Here is a 22384-nt window from a genome sequence, read left to right as displayed (position 1 = left end):
CCATGGTATACGCATGGCACTATCTTAGCAATGCCAGTAGCATCCACTAGTGTGGTCGTTAAGGTTCCTTTGCTGCCATGGGCAACACAGGGTTGCATAACGACATGCAGTTGTAATCCCTCAATGCTGCAAGAAACTCACAAACACTAAAACACGAGTGCATTTCTTTATTGAATCAAGAGGAATGTAAACAGCAGCAATACAAAACACAGTTGACATTTAAAGTTCGACATCAGGCAAACATTGTCCAGCAATGTTGACGTAGATGTGTGAGGCAGGAGTTGCTCTCTGACTGATCTGTGTGGTCTCAGTTTAGAGGTAAATTACATCCTTTTATTTAATAATAATGTACACAACTAAGTGTCCCAACTGGTCAACTATATGTCAGTATTGATTTTGTAAGGTCTGATTTAAAATCAGTCCAGTTGCTGTCGGAATTGTTTTGGCATTGCTTGTTTCTGCAATACATGGATATGTTGGATGTGGATGTTTATTGCATTCTGTCAGTTACATTGTTGTGTTACGTTGTTGCATTACTTTGTTGCGTTACTTTGTTGCGTTACGTTGTTGCATTACATTGTTGCGTTACGTTGTTGCGTTACCTTGTTGCGCTACCTTGTTGCATTACCTTGTTGCATTACCTTGTTGCGCTACCTTGTTGCGCTACCTTGTTGCGTTACCTTGTTGCGTTACCTTGTTGCGTTACCTTGTTGCGTTACCTTGTTGCGTTACCTTGTTGCATTACCTTGTTGCATTACCTTGTTGCGTTACCTTGTTGCGTTACCTTGTTGCGTTACCTTGTTGCGTTACCTTGTTGCGCTACCTTGTTGCGCTACCTTGTTGCGTTCTCTTGTTGCGTTACCTTGTTGTGTTACCTTGTTGCATTACCTTGTTGCGTTACCTTGTTGCGCTACCTTGTTGCATTACCTTGTTGCGTTGTATTGTTGCGTTGCAATGTTGAGTTACCTTGTTACGTTACCGTGTTGCGTTACCGTGTTGCGTTACCGTGTTGCGTTACCTTGTTGCGTTGCGTTGTTGCGTTACGTTGTTGCGTTACGTTGTTGCGTTACCTTGTTGCAATACCTTGTTGTATTACCTTGTTGTATTACCTTGTTGTATTACCTTGTTGCGCTACGTTACGTTGTTGCGTTACTTTATTGCATTACGTTGTTGAGTTACCTTGTTGCGTTACGTTTTTGCGTTACATTGTTTTGTTATTACTTGATCTTTTGGCCTGAAGCAAGTAAACTAGTGATCTTTAGTAGCAGTGCAACTGCCGCGTCTCTCATGGGAGTAATATTAAAGGTACAAGATTGGGAGCTTTTTCGGTTGCCTCTCAATGGCTCTCAACATGGCTACGCTCACAGCGCTCTGTGCTAACAGCCCTAACAGTGCAAACTACGGTGCAGCGCTAACAGTGTTGACCTGAGGAGGAACCCGATGGCTGGTGCTGCACTTCTTTGATGTGTTTATCTGTAGATCTGTTGATAGTACACTACCAATAGTATACTATCAAAGGATACTTTTTACAGTTTTTGTTGTTGTGGACGCAGTATAGAGACAAAAAGACACACAGTTCCGTGACACACATGCGTTGCTCATGAAGTCTCATTTTGTTTTATTTCAGACTAATTCAGTGGAACTCCGTTGTAATTTCAGTGTAATTTCAGTCATTGTTCTCATCATCATTCTTTTTCATTATATTTCATGATACTGTAATAGATTTTGCTGAATGGTGTCTCTCCTTGCTTAAAATCCCAAAAAGGGTTGATCAGACAGTAGATGGTGTGTTGAGCCATTTCCAATACTTGACATTCAGATTGCTATACATTTGGTAAGAAATATCAACATCAACATAGCAGCGCTATGATGTCCAGCTAAATAAAGAGTCTACCCGTCAGAACCCTTGAGTGACATTGGCCTGTAACACCACAGTCTGCAGGCCTCCTGTCCTCACACTGTTCTGTACAACGATCACCAACACGTCAGGTTGGCTCACTTTCATTTTGTGGAAGTGTTTTAGATAATCTCACTAAACTGCTGGCTCGTCTACAAGATGTCTGACCGTCTTGCTTGTGTTTCTCCCCATGAGACTGTAGTGATGTTGACGTGTTCCAAGATCTCTGCAGTTTAGGAGAGAAGATCGTGTTTCACTCCCTTTCACAACAATAACCCCTTCATGGTAAAAACATACCAATGTTAATTGTGATTATGAGAACTCTGATTTCTGCTGTCACCAAACCAAACAGATGTTACAACCAATGACTGTTGTTTTTATCAGTGTGGACACGCCTCATTACTCACCATGCAATCAGCTGTTTCAACCATTACAGATGTTTGAGGTCTGGACAGACTCTTCCTTTGTGTTGCTACATGTACATCTCCCTGATTATTAATATCGAATTGGCTTTGTTAGCTTTAAGTGTTGCAATTATTATTGACCAAGAGCATGAACATTGTATCCAAAATGAGTGACAATAGCTAATCCAACTATTCAATGTGGCAGTACAATGATTTTTACACAAAATGCCATTTCGAAAAGACAACATTGTTTTAAATGCAGAGTTTCATTTTGCAGGAGATTTCTGAAGTTTCGCCTTTGATGTGTGAGTGTTTGGATTAGAGTAGAGTTCTATGAATATGAGGTGTGCTGTCAGGAAACATGTGAATTAAGAAAGACTGCCGTGTGCCGCTATGCTCCTCTCTGTCAGGTACACCACCAGCTCTGCTCCTCTTGTCAAACCGGCCGCTTTGCAAACAGGTCAGGTGCATTGTATTTATAGAGCCTAATATCATGAATCACACATGTTTTCTGAAGGGGCTTTACAACCCGTACAGCAGATGATACCCTCATGTCAGATATAAAGTCCCCCAAAAACTAGGAGCTATAGACAAATAGATGAAACCTAAGGAGGTGCAGAGGAGGAGGATCCCTCTCTCAGGACAGACATAATGCAATAGATATAAAACGACATGTATGATATTATGATGTTATACATAACCGTACGTGAAGAATGGATGGGAGGACATTGGGCATCTTCAGGCGTCTCCAAACAGATAGAACTTGAGCCTCTCAACCTCCTGGAAGGTATTTGTAAAATATCCCTGAAAGCACATGAGCAGAAGCAGCTCCGGCACAAAGAGGACATGCACAGTGTCCAGCTCCAGGGAGGGAGAGCTGTGGTGGCTTTAGCCGGCTAATGTGGTGTAACTGTCTGTGCTCTCTGGTGTTTATGTATATCTTCCCTTTGGAGGCTTGCTCCCACTAATTGCTCTTAATTGTTGGTAATACCCCCACGTCGGTTCCTTTAGGTCGCCTCGGCGTGCTGCTGAGGAGATGCCTTTTTTATTGATGTGACAGCGCTAAATTGAGAACCTTTGGCGGAGTGTCAAAGCCTAATTAATCACTCTAATTTCATCTCTCCATGCGTCCTCAGCCATTGAGCGAATGTGATCAGAGGGAGAGCCATCTCTGCGTTAGCTGAGCCTCCTCATGCTAATTAGCTGCTAGCGCTGAGATGGAGAGGCCCTCAGGGTGAGAGGCGAGGGGCTAAAGCCGCCTAAATGGCCGCATAATGACCACGGGAGCGCGAAGGGAACCAGCGCATTTTCATTATATATTACATTCAAGTCCCCCAGCGTCCAGCCGGGCTTCATGTGGTTTTCCCTGAAGGAGTCGAGTCCGTCGCTCATCGGACTCTGCAGGCCGGACAGGGAAACCTCAGCTCTCAGCATCCAGAGAGGAAAGGGACCGTCAGCCTGGATGTACTGAACAGTGTTAACCAAGCTGACCGGAGTTGTTTCTGCAATGTTTAAATATTACAGACGGAAAACTATAAACAACATTAAGTCAAGCCAAAACCAAAACAAGTCACTCGAGCCTCAACCCCAAATGAGAGACAGTAGAAACATGATGAGGTGGGGAAGGCTGAATATTGTCTTTAACACAATGACTCAATCACAACGACTGTGAATATTCCATCCATTCTCTTGTTTTGATGGAAGAGCTGCTCCCTGCTTCACTGTGTGCATTAACGAACAGCAACGCATCCTGTTACACTTCACTACTGAGGAGAAGCAGTAAACATGCTGCACGTGAACTGATTCACGCTGATGTCATGTGACACGTGATGGAGACTCCTGTGTGTGTGAAGAGGAACCAAACAATGCATGACTCAAAAATAAAATGCTCATCTATTCTGGGTCTAGAAAAGTGCTTTACAAATATAATGTATTGTCAATATGATAATTCAATTATTATGTTGTTATTTTCATCACTATAATTGTATTATTAGCTAAAAAGAGATTAAAGTTCAGTTATGGAACAACTGCTAAAATGGATGAAGAACGGTCAACTCATTTTTGGTTTTCAAAAGGATTATTTATAAAACATATATATATATATATATATATATATATATATATATATATATATATATATATATTCATATGTATGTATGTATATATTTATTTTATTTTTTCTTTATTTCAAATTAATTATCTGATTTAATTGATGATAATAATTTAGGATAGGAATATATTAGTATTTTTTGCTTCTACCTATACCTTTTCAGTCTTTCTGCTGTGCATATTATATATAATATTGTATTGTATTGTAATGATTGACTGAATAAAACACACAAACAAACTAAAACATGATCCATGTGCAGCATGATGCAGATCACATCCGCCTCGTGTTCCTCTCATTTAAAAAGTCCATCACCTACTGGAGCTGTATATCAACATAAATGGCTGCCATGTTAATTGACGTCTGCTGGTGATTAACGACATGTTTCAGGCATGTCTGCCACATTTGGATCCGCTCTCCCCCCCAGTTCAAAGGACATGGTGAGTATTTAGTAGGCTGCTGCTGGAACTTGGCTCTGTTCCTGCATATTAAACTTTACAGGGCCCCGTGTTTCTATATTGCCTGTCATGCGTTGTTAAGACTGGCCTCTCTCTATTAAAGCCTTCATCGCACCACTTTATACGAGTGTGGCTACATCTGGCCAACGGATTTGGCGTCCTTGCAGATTCTGGCTCAGACACCTAACATGAGACCTGAAGCCCTCGGCACCGGGCCGCCTGGCACCCGCTCCTCTGGAGAGTGTGTGTGTGTGTGTGTGTGTGTGTGTGTGTGTGTGTGTGTGTGTGTGTGTGTGTGTGTGTGTGTGTGTGAGAGAGGCTGACCTTTGCTCTACTTACTGTTGGTTGCTTGTAATGTTGGTGATCCAGGGATCCAGGCCTCTCCTGTAAGTAGCTGTAAGAGCTCGTGCGTCACTGCAGACGTGTGCCAGCTGAATGCCGGCGATGTGGAAGCGGCTCCGGCTCCACGGGAAGAATCCAGACAGACAGAGCGAAAAGAGACGAGACGGCTTGAAGAATGAATCTAACCATCACAATGTGCTGATGACATGCGTTCTCATTTGCTTAGTAAGTGCAACGCCTTCTTAATGAATGTTCCGGTTGTTGTTTTTCTCGCGATGCAGCGTCAACGCTCATTATGAGGGTTTGCTTCAATTTTCAGATCATTTCCAAACGCATTTTTTCTAACTTCATGGAAAGTGTTTCCATTCGTTTGACTTAATTTGTAAACTGTCAAAATCCTACTTCAGTCAGTTATTGCATCACTGAGCATCGTGATCACAACCGTCGGTACTTTATAAAAGTCACTTGAACAAAAGTAACTCAAGATAGTTAGTCAGTGACGTCTCATTACAACAGGACATAGTTCATTTCATGGGGACTGTTAATGAACCCACACGTGTGTGTGTGTGTGTGTGTGTGTGTGTGTGTGTGTGTGTGTGTGTGTGTGTGTGTGTGTGTGTGTGTGTGTTCATGGTTTTGAAGGACATGTCAGTGACATGGTGTGTTTTTATGAGCTGGGAACACTTGAGTAGTACCGATTATTTTTATGATCGATTATTCTTTTAACTACTTCCTTGAATTATTTGTATTTTATATTTTTCTGACTGAAAGAAGTGAAAAATTCCCCAAGGCTTATTCAAATGTGATTTTTATCATAATGGACAAAATAAAGAGTTAAATCTCTTCTTTTCATGACTTAAAGAGAGAATGTATCGTTACAACTGTTTTAGATTATTAATTGAATATCGTAATAATTGTTGATTCATTTTTTTCATATTAAGAAATGGAGACATTTTCAGCGCTAGATCCATTTTAGTTTTGCAGTTTTCATGGGATTTAATGACAAAGTAAAGTATTGCCATCCTTATTCTTTTTTAAACCTTTCACTTATACATTTATGACTTTCATAAATAATGAAAACAATGACTTCCTTGAAGGAGATCCAGTGATATAAAATGGTGATAAAGAATGAAATGAAACGTGCAGCATCACCGCTCTGATCCTTGTCTTATCTTGTGCTTTTCTCCTTAAAGGTTAAAGGTCAGTCGGAGTTGATGGCTGCCGTGATCTCCCGTAAACCAGCAGACAGGAAGTAGCAGACAGGAAGTAGCAGACGGGTCCAGCGTTGGACTGCCTGAGACCAACGGAGAGCGAGTTGCTTGTGTGAATCTGTTCAGCGCTCCACATCGGCTCTGGAAAAAACTCATTGTATTGTCCCTTGAATAACAATATTTTTTTAGAGCATACGCATCCATGAGCACTAAATGTCAGTCATGAGCCTATTGTGTTGTTCCTCTGTGCCGCTTGCCAAGGCTCTTCCTTTCCCTTTAATTACTGGATCACATTCACATCACACATTAACAGGAAGCGGGCGGCCAAACATGCTTCTTTTCTAACACTCGTGTTCGTATCTTGAACCGCGTTCCGCCGTGTAGCGCAGAGACGCCGGTCCAAGACGTCCATATGCTCGTCTGACCGGATTGATTTCCTGGTGTGAGATCTGCAGACACATTCATATTCCGGTTTGGTGAGCAGACCTGAGCGGAGGTGGACGCCGTGGAAGGAGCGCGTTGGTCGGTGGTCACGTCCTCAAACTACGGAGATAATTACAGAGTCTGCGCTGCGAGGGTTTTATGTACACACACTTATAATTATGCTCTAGGGTCTGGTTTTCATAATTCATGTTTTGCTTACAAAGTGTAAAGACTGCAGTTCTACAGTCCTCTCCTTGCACCACCCACTCACCTGCAGCGCCTTGTTCAACGTCTGTGTTGGAGCGGATATTGAAGTGATGTTTTCAAGTGGAAAGTATTCCTACCTTCATGAGCCATGAGAACACACACACACACACACACACACACACACACACACACACACACACACACACACACACACACACACACACACACACATGATAACTCATTGTCATGTTCTTTAAGGTTTTAAAGGGTGGCTTGCCTGCAGAGGTCGGGTCTAATTATAATTATTAATATTAAAATTAATATCTGAATCTGGTGAAGGCCTGTTTCTCTATGTGCAGGAGTTCTAATTATTACAATCTAAATAGCTTCTCACTCTAACAATAACATACAGTATATTGTCTCCATTCCAGAGAATATTTTTTAAATTTACTTTCACACTGGTCTTCTACATTTATGATTATGAGACATTGCACGGAGTCATAAACCAGATCGGTCTCGTATTAAATGCACACAGAAGGATTCACTAATTTTGGGATTTATATGTTAATGATTCACTGCGTAAAAATATGTTTTAATGGACACAGAAATAGTTATTTATAAATGTAAACAAAATCATGTCTCTTATTTTTCTTATAAAGAAAAATAAGAAACACAAATATGTTCCAATGCACAAAGGTTTTTTTTAAATAAATATAATATAATCCATAAATAAATGTATTAAAACGATTAGCTCCTTTTGATTGTTGTTACATTTAAATACAAACTGCATTGGAGTGGGTTGTATGTGACTCTGCTTCTTTATTCAACAGCTGTAGCCAATCAGATGTCTCCTCCATGTTCAACCAATCACACGAGGTGTGAGTTTCCTTAGTGGACACATGTGACTGGGAGGACTAAACCAGCCGCCATGTTGACCTTCATGTGACGTTAGCTAAGCTAAGGCAGGAAGTCGCTGACCGGCTCCCTTCACGTTGTCATAAAGAATCAATGCCTTGGCTTTGATGTCACATGAACTATGATGTCACATGAACTATGATGTCACATGAACTATGATGTCACATGAACTATGATGTCACATGAACTATGATGCACGAGACTTCCCAAGCCTGCATGAGTTTGACGACAGCTAGCCGGCATTGAACGCTAACGTTAACTACGTGTTTGTTTGCCATGGCTTCTGTGACTGAAACCCAAACACAATGTTACACACAGTGTGCCGACTCATTCAGCTGACTCACAAATATCAGCTGGTGGACCAACTTGTAGCTAAGCTCACGCTAACCGCTGTTCTCTTACGCTAAGCTAACGTTGACTTACGCTGAGTGAAGAGCTTCAACGGTCTCCTGAGCAGACGTGGGTCCACTCATGTGATTGGTTGAAAATAGGGAAGACATCTGATTGGCTACAGATACAGAACAATGGGGAGTCTAAAAAAAACTCACACAAATGCAATGAAACTCTAACATGACGAGCAGTTTGTAAATGCAGTTTTTATATCAAATATGTTTTTAATTAACATTTTAAATCCTTTGATATACATAGTTGTATATGTATATATGGGAGTGATTTTGTTCAGTTATCTAATTAAATAAATATAAGTGTATAGATTTATATTTACATTTCTGTATATATTTATAATTGTTGTGTACATGCAAACATATTCCTGTGGGAAGAGTTTCTGTTTGAGTCATGAAATACATTTGTGAATCTTTCTATGTCCATTCATTAATATTGAAACCGTCCATAACCGAGTGCTACTTACTCTGGAAGTGTTGAAGCTTTTTTTTTTGCTGCATAATATTTGCATTCATCCATGAGAAAGTATTCATGACAAAAACAGCTTAAACAAAAAAAAGCCTCCTTATGTAAAGATGTAAAGGCCTTAAGTCTGCGCTGCCGCTGTTGACAAAAATATGATGCAACAAAAAAATGTAAGGCTCAATTTTGATTCCAGCCAGGGATCTCTGCTGTCTTCACACTGTAGATATTAAAGACAGAGAAGCCCCAGGGCCATCCCATAATGAGCGAGCTCACTGCCTTCATACTGTACTTCATTTATTGGCAATCTTCTTTGCATTTGAGTGATATATTTCTATCCAAATGTTATACAAATACAGAAAAGTGAACAAATCAAAATGTGACCCAGTGTTTGCTCGCATCATGGAGGTGAAAGTCTGTGGTGCTTTCGTCTACTGCCATGATTTAAATGTTGGGGCTTTTTAGTGGAATGATGTCTGTAACGGAGGGTGGTAGCACTGCTGCTACGGTACAGTGTAAGAATAACCAGAGGAAAAGAAGAAGAGCAGTAGACAAGGAAGCAGATCTCATTCTTTTTTTAGAAAAACATATATCTATATCAGCCTGCATCAGACCGTTCCTGTACGCTCATCCTAAAGAACTCAACCAGAGGAGGGGTTGTCAAGACGCGAGACGCAGAAATGCATGAACACTCCTGTTTAGGGTGGATTGAACATGCACATTACCACACTTTGACCTCTGTGGTTACACAATACTCTGTGCACACACATGTCTGGGAAAAGAAAGTATTTAAATAAATAGTGCGCCATTTTTGTCCAGAAGAGCAGACGCTGCACAGCAAGAGGAGCTCAGTCTCCTGCACCTCCACTAAGCATTTAACTCTACGCTCCTTGAAAAGGTTAAAGAAAACCTGTCTGTTAACATGAGATGATTCCACTTCAGCTCACTGCTGTTGAAAGCTATTCCTGGATTTATCTTGGGAGACCATAGATATGTTTCACTGGTTTCAGATGCTGTTCCTGGTTTGAAACTGAAAGTGTCAAACCAAAGCGCCCGGATGGTTGTTGGTTCACCGTGTGCACGCTCAACACAGTAGCACCATCAGTGCAAGGGGATGGAACATGAAACATGTGACTGTTGAAAGCCACAGAATGTTCTTATTAAAAAGAATGCATTTTGTAGCCGATCCAGGCTAGAAGTCTAAGATGCGTGAAAGGTCACTGTCTTGGTTGACCTGCATGAGTGTAAACTAAAAGAATACAGCGTGTCCTCATGGACAGCAGCTTTCAGCTCCGCTTAAGGTCTTCACACACCCGCATGTAAAATACTCACCTGCAATTATTATACGCACAGGGCTTTTATTGTGAAAGGTACGAGTGGATGTGCTGCCTGTCTCAAAGGCAAAAGGAGTTTAAAGAATGAAGTTAGTCGTCTGTGTGGTTCGCAGAGAACCACACAGAGAACTGAACTCATTCCGGAAAAACAAAGCATGCTGCTAAATATGTGTTAAAGAATGTAAACACACAAATATATCTTGTGCGATACATCGACACCAAAAGGTTCCCGGTGTGTAAAGGCCTTAAAATCGGTCCCTGACAAAGAGGGGAAAAGATTATAATTGAGAATGCATTGTATTATTCTTATTCAATTATATTAATTATAATTAGTTTCCCCACAAAATGGATAATTTTAAATGAAGGCAGAATGTTTATCACTGTACGTAAACTGTGCAGACACACAAACACCAGCGGGGGGTCATCCCCTCAGAAGGACTGGAAGGCACGCGGCAGGCGGAGGATATTGTAACCTGTGTTTAATCTCACATTTTTCAAAAAAAGATTCTTTTACAATCCTTCTAACAGTGACTCTTGTACAACAACATAAATACTGTGCTGGAAAAAAAATGAATGAATTAAAAATTAAGCAGTTCCTTTTCCCCCGCAGTCTCTTTCTGTAAACATTGAAAAATGCAAATCAAGTCTCCTCAGCTCTCCACAAGACAACAACATCAAAATAACGACAACTGTTCCATCTGTGAGGCGCGGCCGCCTCGCTATGCAAATAGTCTCTCATGGGCTCAGAGCAGATTACATGTCTTTGAATGTCTCCGTTACCTTCTCTTCTCTAATGGAAGCAGAACAGTTTTAGATCCAGTGGAGAATCAGAAGAGGCTGGTCAGCGTGGTCTGTGATGGGCTCCGGCACTCGTGGACGTCCATGCCGCCCGGCACCGAGCTGAGCACGGAGGTGACGGTGGGCATGGTGGGGTTGGTCAAGTCTGTCAGCGTGGTGGGCGTGCTGGACGGGCTCATGGAGCCGTTGGAGAGCTCCGAGACCGGGCCCGACGGCGTGCCGCCCGGCAGCGTGGACCCGTCCGACGCCTTGTCCCCGCCGGTGCTCTCCTGCCGCAGCAGGTTCCTCCGGAACTTGGCCCGAGCGTTTTGGAACCAGACCTGGGAACAGATCCACAAAATGCATCCTGTCAATGTCATGAATTATTTATGATAGCATGTGAAGCTCATGGGCGCTTTTAGCATGTAGTTTTTAACAAAGCATTTAGCTTTTAGCATGTAGCTTTTAACAAAGCATATAGCTTTTAGCATGTAGCTTTTAACAAAGCATTTAGCTTTTAGCATGTAGCTTTTAACAAAGCATGTAGCTTTTAACATGTAGCTTTTAACAAAGCATGTAGCTTTTATCAAAGCATGTAGCTTTTAACATGTAGCTTTTAGCAAAGCATGTAGCTTTTAACTAAGCATGTCGCTTTTAGTATGTAGCTTTTAACAAAGCATTTAGCTTTTAACTAAGTATGTCGCTTTTAGCATGTAGCTTTTAACAAAGCATGTAGCTTTTAACTAAGCATGTCGCTTTAGCATGTAGCTTTTAACAAAGCATTTAGCTTTTAGCACAGCATGTAGCTTTTAACAAAGCATGTAGCTTCTAGCAAAGCATGTAGCTTTTAACAGAGCATGTAGCTTTTAATAAAGCATGTAGCTTTTAATAAAGCATGTAGCTTTTAACAAAGCATGTAGCTTTTAACAAAGCATGTAGCTTTTAATAAAGCATGTAGCTTTTAACTAAGCATGTAGCTTTTAACAAAGCATGTAGCTTTTAATAAAGCATGTAGCTTTTAACTAAGCATGTAGCTTTTAACTAAGCATGTAGCTTTTAACAAAGCATTTAGCTTTTAACAAAGCATGTAGCTTCTAGCAAAGCATGTAGCTTTTAACAGAGCATGTAGCTTTTAATAAAGCATGTAGCTTTTAATAAAGCATGTAGCTTATAACTAAGCATGTAGCTTTTAACAAAGCATGTAGCTTTTAATAAAGCATGTAGCTTTTAACTAAGCATGTAGCTTTTAACTAAGCATGTAGCTTTTAATAAAGCATGTAGCTTTTAACTAAGCATGTAGCTTTTAACTAAGCATGTAGCTTTTAATAAAGCATGTAGCTTTTAACTAAGCATGTAGCTTTTAACTAAGCATGTAGCTTTTAACAAAGCATTTAGCTTTTAACAAAGCATGTAGCTTTTAACAAAGCATGTAGCTTTTAACAAAGCATTTAGCTTTTAACTAAGCATGTAGCTTTTAACAAAGCATGTAGCTTTTAATAAAGCATGTAGCTTTTAACTAAGCATGCTTTTAACAAAGCATGTAGCTTTTAGCAGGTCACCCACAGGATTACTTCTTTCCATACTGTGTATGTTTTATCTGCCAGGTTTGGAGACATAAGTATCTCCACCTTTGTTGAGATCAGAGCAATGCAGATTTACAGTGAGAAGATTCAGTGGTTCTCTAGATCAGTGGTTCTCTAGATCAGTGGTTCTCCAGATCAGTGGTTCTCAACCTCTTTTCACTGATGAAACATTTTTTTCAGCCAAGTAATAATTTTTGCTTGAAAATAAGATGTAAAACACAGCGCAGTCATACACAGTGTCTGATTGAATATAGAATATAGACAATTATCTTCATGAATTTACACTTACATTTTATTGAATATGTATTCAATAACTATTTTTAAAGGATTGTTTTAATAGATGATAATTTTTTATATATACATTTGAGAAACACTGCGCTAGAGAACCACAGGGCCACACACATGCCAACAGTAACTTCTCACTGCAAGGTCTCTGGATTATTAAGAATAAAAAGGAAAAGACGTGTTGCTGTCAAATTATATGAATTTAATTCCACAAACAACATTCTCTGAGTGAAGTGAAGCAAAGTGTTGGTCTCATTTAGTTAAACTGACCCTTTAAACATGGACTATTTGTTAACAATACTCTCTTAACTTCATATTTAACTGCAGTCACTGCAATCATTTTCTCTAGCATATTTTTACATTTCCTTCCTTCCATGCATTGATTCCTTCCATTCCCTTAAAGACCAACACTATGCAGCAGTGTGGCACACACACACACACACACACACACACACACACACACACACACACACACACACACACACACACACACACACACACATCAATAACACAACAGCCAGTGAGGAATGCAGGTTGACGCTCACGCTCATGGATTAACCGCTGGCCTGCAGCCGTTCCTCTAGAGGAGGTGAGATGAATGGATGAACATCCCACTCTCAGGCTGTTTGTTTAAATGCTTAAATAAAGCATAGTTTTACGTTTTGTTCTGTACATTGTTTATGTTAATTTTGAACCCTAAAGCTGCACCCATCAATATGTTTACATGCAATATTACTTAAACGGCTATGCATTGTGGGAAAGGGCCATTGTAACACCTGCAGTTCCCCACTATGGAGCGTTGAAGCGTTGAAGCATTGTTTTGGTTGTTCCAGGCCGGGCGGCTGGTGCAGACAGGACTTTCACCAGGAGGCTGCTGCTGGCGGCTCGTGTGATTCCATAACCAACGCCGTACCCAGACGGGCCTCAGCCTGACCAGAACACACTCATATGGGACATGTTCATAGCAATGAGAAACTATACACCAGACCCACATTCCCTCCCCTTCCCCTCTCCCTCTCCTGGCTATAAGGGTCATGAACAGGAGCCCTCACAGGGCCGTCTTGAATCCTCATTCCACGATAACGACCGACTCGCTGTACATTATCCCACTTATTACACGACTACCTGCTAAAGTTATCCATAATTTGACCCATTATTGCCGAATACAAAATTGTATTCCTCCCGCTAATAAAAAGAATCCTCTCGATGCGAGTGGAGATCAGAACTGTGTCCGAAGCGATCGCTATGCAGGAATGAAGAAACCGTAGAACGCCATCAGGGACCAATCAGAACCAAGCATTCCACACAGCCGTGCAATATTAGCTAAGAGACAAGCATCTCCTGGTGTAAAGACCATCACACTGGAGTCATGGAGACAGAACCTCAGGACCAGCAGGTCGGGGCGAGGGATGGAGAAAAGGAGAGGAAGTAGCCCAGAGAAGAGCAGCTGATTTCAGTCATTAGTCACATATTTAACAATGACATGAATAGTTTCTTCCTCATTAGGCCGAGGACCCTTTCAAGAAGGCCCCGCTCCCCAATAGCCTCAATGTCCCCCGATGTTTATTTTACATTTTTTCCTACATGTAATCTTGGCTCTCTGTTCCATAGTGAGAAGGAGAGCGTGAGGCTGCTGAGCCGAGTGCTGAGCGTGAGCTGGAATCATGGCGGAGCCTTGGGAACCGGCGCTTCAGCCGGAATAACAGGCAGAACAACTCTGGCGCATCAAAGCAAAACGACTGCTTTGTTTTCTGCAAGCGTTAATTAAAGCAGCAGCGATGGTTTTCTTCTCTTTTTTTTCTTCTCAGGGAAAAATTTGATTCAGAAACCTTTTTGTCTCGTTTTTCTTCTCCTCAGTCCCCCAGATAATTTGCTGTCGTCTTTTGTGGGAATCAAACGCTCACTTGCGCTTCCCTTTCTTCGCGTGTGCGCCGGAGCTTTTTGATTTTCATCCCTCAATCCTCATCACAACATCTCAGCGTCCACTGAAATAGATTGCAATGTCTTTTGCTTCTATGACTTTCTTTTCACTCCCAGTTAATGTTGCATTCCAATTTGAACACGTCGACTTTGAGAAGAACATCTCCTGCTTTTCAATGCAGCTTTTTAATTGTAATTCTAATGATGGAGTTTTTATTGAAACAAGAAAAGAAAGGTTTGGGAATACATTGTGCTTTTTGTTCAGCTTGTCTTCCAAAGATTTTCACTGCACTATCTTGAAATGAAGCATCTGATTTGGCTTCTTTCGGGAAAACCTCACTTCATATATTTTACTCTTGGAAGCCGATTCTCTGTGGAGACCAGCGGCGTTCCTGCGCCCTCGTTGGCGCGGTTCTCCTCCCAGAAGAAAGGGAACCGTGTTCTAGCTGCTGTGGTTACCTGTAAGACCCGCTTGGTGAGGCCGGTCTTCTGGGCGAGCTGCTTGAGGTCCTTGGCGTCTGGGTTGTGGTTGATGGCGAAGTAGGACTTCATGGTCCTCAGCTGGTGGTGCTTGAAGGACGTCCGCATGCGCTTGGTCTTCTGGCTGGAGCTGTACTGGGAGTCCCGGTCCATGGACTCGCCGTCGTTCTCGTTGCAGCTGAGCGCTGCGAGGCGGCGGGGAACAGGAGAAGAGGTTAGACGTGTGAGGCTCTGCAGGGAAACAATGTCCTGCTCCTCAAACCACGTCAGTCTCAGTTATTACAGCGTTCATACTCATTCTGATCAATAACCCATAGGTCATGATTTTTCCATGACCTTAAACCAAATGTCCATGACAAACATTTAGTGAAGTCTGGGTGTAAACAGTAAAAAGTGAGTAAATGTAGTATTTAAACTAACAATGAGAATACAAAGCATACAGTAAACCTTAAATGACACAAATGAATGAGACAATAGTTTGATTAAAAGAATAAACATTTATATAGATGCCTGTATGTATGCCTGCTTATATTCTGAGTCTTTCTTTTAAAAGCATATTCATTATTTCAAACTCAGCGTAAATGAACACATGAATATAACACATTTACATTACTTTTACTAAACGTTTGGCGTTTTATATTTTTCAAGGACTTTTCCAGGCCTGGAAATAACCATTTTAAAATTATATGACTCTTGCAGGTTTTCCATGACCATAAGAACCCTGTTATTAGTAATACATCTACAACAATCAATTCATCTCCCGTGAAAATCAATAAATCAGATAGGTGCAATATATATATATATATATATATATATATATATATATATATATATATATATATATATATATATATATATATATATATGCAAATATCTGAGCAATGTGTTGCTGTGGAGGACAGAACAAATAAAAGGTTTCGGGTTACTTTTGTATTTCATTTGTTTGTTATTATTATTGTACATATTGCTTTTTACATGTTAAAAATGTTATTATTTCAATCTAGATTCCCTTTCTCCATTTAAATCTATAACATCCATCTGATCCAAGGAGGCACCGACCTGACAGCTGTTTCCTCCAGCTGCAGATCCTCCTCTCTGCACCTCTGTCTCTCTGTCTGTCTCTGTCTACATGTCTTTCTATCCTGAGAGGAGGAGCCTGGCTTCAGCAAATACACACACACACACACACACACACACACACACACACACACACACACGTATGTGTCCCAGCCTGCAACAATTTTTCTTGGCAATATTCAAAGTGTTGCTGCGTTCATAACAGTTCGTGTTCAACATCAGAATGAAAATGATGAATATGAAGTGAGTGAAAAGCATCAGAATAACACTTCACTTAATTATCCACACACACACACACACACACACACACACACACACACACACACACACACACACACAGGACCAATGCCAGAGCATATGCTGCCGCCTGTGAACATGAAGCAGCCGTGTGCTGCTGGTTCCTCGTCCTCACACACGTCTGATCGTGTTCAGACCTCTGATGCAGGCACACACACACACATACACACACACACACACACACACACACACACACACACACACACACACACTCTCATGAGCTCAGGTGAACCTCGCTGTCATTACCGGCTGCAGACAGAAGAGGGCGCTCTGCCTCTTCACTCTCCTCGTTCTGCTTCAAATCATTACTCAGTGTCTTGACTAAACACACGATGACCACACACACACACACACACACACACACACACACACACACACACACACACACACACAATGACCACACACTGAAGCAGGCTCCCTGTCTTCCTCCTGTCTGTGCAGAAGGGTTTATAGATGCATGATGAAAGGCAGAAAGACTATTTTCTAAAATAAAGTCCATCCTAACAGGTGAAATCTTTCCATTAAATTACAAAAATAAAAAGTGTCAGCAAGATGTAGACGGTGAAGCGACCTTTCAAATAAGAATCACTTGACTCAGATGGAAAGCAAAAGGAAAGCGTTGGAAACTATAGTGGAATATCATTATTTCACCTGTTGCAGCTTATTGATTTGAAAAAAAAGAAAGAAAATAGTTTGTTCAATGTTCTTCTTTTGTGAATATTTATAAATAACTAAAGAACTAAAGTCAAAATAATTTAAACAAAGGTGAGATTCCAGCAACTCGTTCTACCAAAAGAAAGTTCTGTTGTCCCATGGATCTCTGGTCCTCACCCAGTGTGACCCAACAGAGAGGCTCCATGGGGTGTGTGTGTGTGTGTGTGTGTGTGTGTGTGTGTGTGTGTGTGTGTGTGTGTGTGTGTCTGACAAGTAGAAGAGGGCCAAAGCAAAAGCCAGAACATCAACAACCGTGTAACCCAGATTGAGCTGAAACATGAGTACAAGCGAAGCAGTGAAGCAGGATTATGTTTCATAACTTCAGCTCATGACTTCCTGACACGTTCAAATGACAGTAAATGCTCTGGGCCTGCACGTGTGTGTGTGTGTGTGTGTGTGTGTGTGTGTGTGTGTGTGTGTGTTCTTGTTTGGTTCTCTCATGTGACAGATAGCTATGACCCGTTCCACCCCATGCCGGCCTGGTTTAATCCCGCCTGGTTTGGCCCAGTTTGGCCCTGTTTGGCCCTGTTTGGCCCTGTTTGGCCCTGTTTGGCCCTGTTTGGCCCTGCCGGCCCATGGGCCTGTGTGTGTACCCGTGCCCGGCGTTCGGCCTCACGGGAACATGCTGCTGTGTCTGACAGAAGCCGTCAGCTCAGTGGAAACAGGCATCATGAGGATCTGCTCTGACTCAGAGAACCCAACACACACGGGTCATGAACCAGAACCACCGGAGACCACGACTAGTCACTTCAACGGGAGGAGCAACTTCATGAACACGTGTGAGTGAAGCTGGCTGCTATGAACTCAATGAGCAAAAACCTCTTCTGCACTTTGTTCAGTACTGTCTTTACTGTCTTGATATTCATCTTGTTTATTGTATATTGTGCATAAGTACCAAGAGCTAAGTGAAACCGGAGTCAAATTAAAAGCTGATTCTGATTCTGAATATTAATAATACAACACACACACACACACACACACATATGTATACACACACACACACACACACACACACACACACACATATATATATATATATATATATATATATATATATATATATATATATATATATAATGTATAAAATATATATATAAATATCATTTATAAAATCACAGAGCGTAAAAGTCATATGATGAAGTTTTGATAAAGTTATCACCGAGGAGAGCACACACACACGCACATACACACACACACACACACACACACACACACACACACACACACACACACACACACACACACACACACACACACACGCCCCTATAGGAATGTGTGTGTGCTTAATGAAAGCTGTCGCTCTTAATCAGCTGTTCAATAAAACATTTACTTTACAATAATGGCTGCGATGGTTTTCATGTTTCTTTTTTTTGTTTACTACGTTTCCGCCTCGCGTGATTCTTTTCGAGGTGGACCCGCATCCCGCATCAACCCGCGCGTCACTCCGCGTCACAGCGTGGTTATAAACTCCTCACCTGCGTTATAGGCCGCCAGCTCGGCGCCCGGCCCCGGGCTCTTCCTCTTCCGGGGCCGGCCCTTCTGCACCGTGCCCACGCCGTTGAAGTAGGATAGTCCGAGCGCGTTGGCCGGGCCCAGGCCTTTGTGCGGGGCCACGTCCGCGTGGCTAAAGTGAGTCTGGTACTCTCCCTGGAGGAGAGTCTCAAAGTGCAGCCGGCAGTACACCAGACTGTCCTTCATGCCAAAGTGGTCCCCGGTGGTGAGCATCTTGCTGCACGACGTGCACGTGAAGCAGTTGAGGTGGTAGACCAGGTCCCGGGCCCGCATCACCATCTCCGAGGCCGAGATACCCAGGTGGCACCGCGCGCACCTCTGCACCGAAAATCTTCTGCGGACAACAAGAAACGTCATCAGCGGCTGGACCGGAGCGCGCGCGCGCGTGTGTGCGTGTGTGTGTGTGTGTGTGTGTGTGTGTGTGTGTGTGTGTGTGTGCGTGTGTGTGTGTGTGGGCTCCAATAAACTCTGCTCGCGCAATAACGAGGAGAATTAAAGTTAAAACCTTAAAGTTGGACCAATAGTCTCATCCATTTTGCAACATAGCAATTTAATGAAATGTGCATTTTATCCAGATATTGTTTTTTTAATTAAACAATCCCATTTCTTTATTTTGTCCCTTCTTTCCCCATAATGTGTGAGAGAAACACGTAGATTATATTACAACTATTTGGATCAAATATAGATTGGAAATTATGGCACAAAATATCAGCTGTCATTTGTGCAAAAATATTTAACAAATCCATATTTATCAGGATAGAAGCTGCGAGAAAGACTTGATGCATACATCGTGTTTTGTTTGACTTTTTTCTGAAATGAAAACATATTTAATTTAAAGGTAATTTTCGCATTTACATTATTTTAAAACGTCCCACCCCGCTCATGTGTGTTATGGTTATTATGACGTAACCCCGCGGCCCTCGTGGCCCTCCTACCTGTAGTAGTCCTCCTTGCAGTAGATGCTGCCGTCCTTGCTGAAGCAGGTGAGCTCGGACTCCAGGTTGAGTTTGCACTCGCAGCACTTGAGGCAGCGCATGTGCCACTGCTTGTCCACGGCCAGCAGGTAGTAGCGGTCCGAGATCTTCCGGCCGCAGCCCGCGCACAGGGCCGCGCGCTGCCCGGGCAGGCACGGCAGGGACTGGGCAGGGAGAGAGGAGAGGACCGGGTCAGTCCGGAGCAGAGCCACGGGGCCGAGAGACAGCCTGACGCCGGGCACGGAGACGCGCGCACGGCTTCATCCACAACAACAACACGCATAATAACACCATCGTAACAGTATAAAGTCATAAAGTACAGGACCAGATCATGCTGTGGAATATTACAGCTGAAGAGGGCCACATGGGAGCATTTTAGGAATATTATAAATACATATTTCTGAAGTTTAAAACTGTATTTGTCGTCGAAACAATCTTTATAATACGAGACATCAACTTTTTAATAATGTTAAAATGAAACCCATAAAGGAAAGGAGCACGCAAACTGCCCTCTCAGTGTAAATAATTAAAAACACAGCAACATAAGGCCATTGTCATATTTATTACAATAGTGCAGATTAAAAGAAAACCAAAAGACTGAAGTCATTTACACGCTGCGTGGGTTTATGTAATTATGTCTATTTTATCATTGGTTATTAGCGCTATTAATTTCTCTTGACAATAACAAGAATGTAAAGGTTTATGAGGACTGTCGCTTCGTGTTATTGTTGAAAGGCCTGAACAATAAACACGAAGGTGAACGCGCGCGAACAATCTGCAGCAGAAAGATTGAAGCTGAATTAAAAAATATAATGATTCCTCCACCCCATTTCTCTTGTTTCATATACACTGCATTAAACAATAATTATTCAACTTTATAGTTGTTAGATTTGTGCATTTAATTATACATTTTATCACGGGTTTGCCAGAACGGAATAAAAAGAAATAGAATAACAATTGAATGCTACTTTTCGTTTAATTTATTATTTTAAAAGCAACTTCCAACATGGTCTTTAAAAAATACATTTACCCGTAGAATATGCGCTGCATTATTATTATTATTATTATTATTATTACAACAATAATAACAATTATTATTATAATAATTATTCATGTTTCCTGGTGTTTTGAACGCACCACACAGACGCAATTAAATAAACGAATTGCTGAGTTTCAAACAATATTTCTGTCGTTATGAATACTCGAGCGGCTCCTTCAGCTTCTGGGATAAAGTGGAGACGGAGGAGAAGGAGCCTCTCGTCCGGCCTTCAGGAACTTTGAGAGGCGGAGAGCAACTCCTCACACGCCGCTTCAGGGGCCACTTCTCCGGCTGCAGGAGGCACAGCCTCGGAGGGAGAGTGCCGCCTGTCACCTGCAGCATGCAGCATGCAGCATGGAGCGTGTTCCATGCTGCATGCTGCATGCGGTGCTACCGAGCCGAGGCCGGGTCCGGGTCCGGGTCTCCTACCGTGTCTGACTCCCCCATGTCGATGGCCGAGCTGATGGCCGCAGACTCGCTCTTCCCTCGGCGGTCCATCTCCTCCAGCACGCCGTGCACGTCGCCTCCCGGCAGGCCGTGGAAGAGCATCGTGGCCGCGGAGGGGAGGATGTTGTAACTGTTCTCTTCGGATCTGCAAGCCAAGATGTCCATCAGAGGCGGAGGATGCGCGCAATGACGCCACTCACAACGACCGCTTTACAACAACACAAAAAGGTTTCCCTCTTCCCGGCGTGACAAGTGAGAAAATCCAGATTAGGGAGGAAAAAATATGAGGGAAAAATTGGACACGTGTTCTCCACACTACGCCTCATCTGCCAATGGAAACCGTCATCCGAATCTCTGCAGCTCTCATTATTAATAAGATATGATTAATTCATAAATACGCGCGCAGAGATTTCGTTCCTCTGACTGGACTGGAGTTGATCTCAGGTGCGATGAGATTTTATTCTTTCTTTATTCTCCTTTACTGACGGTCAACATACCAACTCTGCAGCCTCGGGTCTCACTCCTCCTGCCGGAGTGAATAATATCAGGATGTCGGTCAGCGCGCGAGGCGTTCACGTGTCTTCATATTGAGCAGAGCAATAATAATAATAATAATAATAAGAGTTTAATAAGTGACTGCCAGAGCGGCAGCAGCCCGCTAACGCATCACCGGCAGGAAGAAGCAAAAAGATAAGTCCCAAAAAGCTGCCGGTCCCTCCTCAGAGTCCACGTGACGCGTGGTGGGTCTCAGTTCTGCTCTCTGCGGAGAAACACGCGCATCTCTTCCTGGATAAGATCCCGCCGGGCGGCTGCAGGTCCCGGTGCTTGGAGTTGGGTTCTGGGTCTCTGGGTCTCTGGTCCTGCAGCGGCGGACGGGCATGTGCGTAACGCGGAGAGGAGGAGGAGCTGCTGCGCGTGCACTGATGATAGGAGAGTGTTAGCTGGCCCCCCAAAGCCGGTCCTCCTTCTCAGGTCCCGGGTGGACTCCCCGCTCCTTATCAACGGGGCCCTGTTGCGTCACGACGCACCGGTTATGTTCATTGGCTCTTCCGCCAACAAACTGTTTGGCTCTACTTTCACCGACCGGGCTGAGGACGCCTCCGTTACGCAGCGACCT

General features: G+C 42.5%; 1 protein-coding gene across 1 annotated transcript; it reads right to left on the bottom strand.

Annotated features, from left to right (window-relative positions):
- Positions 1-10989: 10989 nt before the first annotated feature.
- lhx2b (LIM homeobox 2b) lies at positions 10990-21384 on the bottom strand (the record flags this gene model as incomplete). Its single annotated transcript, XM_079221767.1, has 5 exons — positions 21250-21384; positions 19743-19945; positions 18771-19141; positions 15187-15392; positions 10990-11280 (listed from the first exon to the last, which is right to left on the bottom strand). The coding sequence occupies exons 1-5, from the start codon at positions 21367-21369 to the stop codon at positions 10990-10992; spliced, it is 1191 nt and encodes a 396-aa protein (XP_079077893.1). The 5' UTR covers positions 21370-21384.
- Positions 21385-22384: the final 1000 nt, after the last annotated feature.

This window comes from Taurulus bubalis (assembly GCF_910589615.1).
Source record: "Taurulus bubalis genome assembly, chromosome: 8".
Taxonomy (NCBI): domain Eukaryota; kingdom Metazoa; phylum Chordata; class Actinopteri; order Perciformes; family Cottidae; genus Taurulus; species Taurulus bubalis.
The sequence above is the reverse complement of the archived record's forward strand: the minus strand, read 5'-3'. Positions and strand labels throughout refer to the sequence as shown.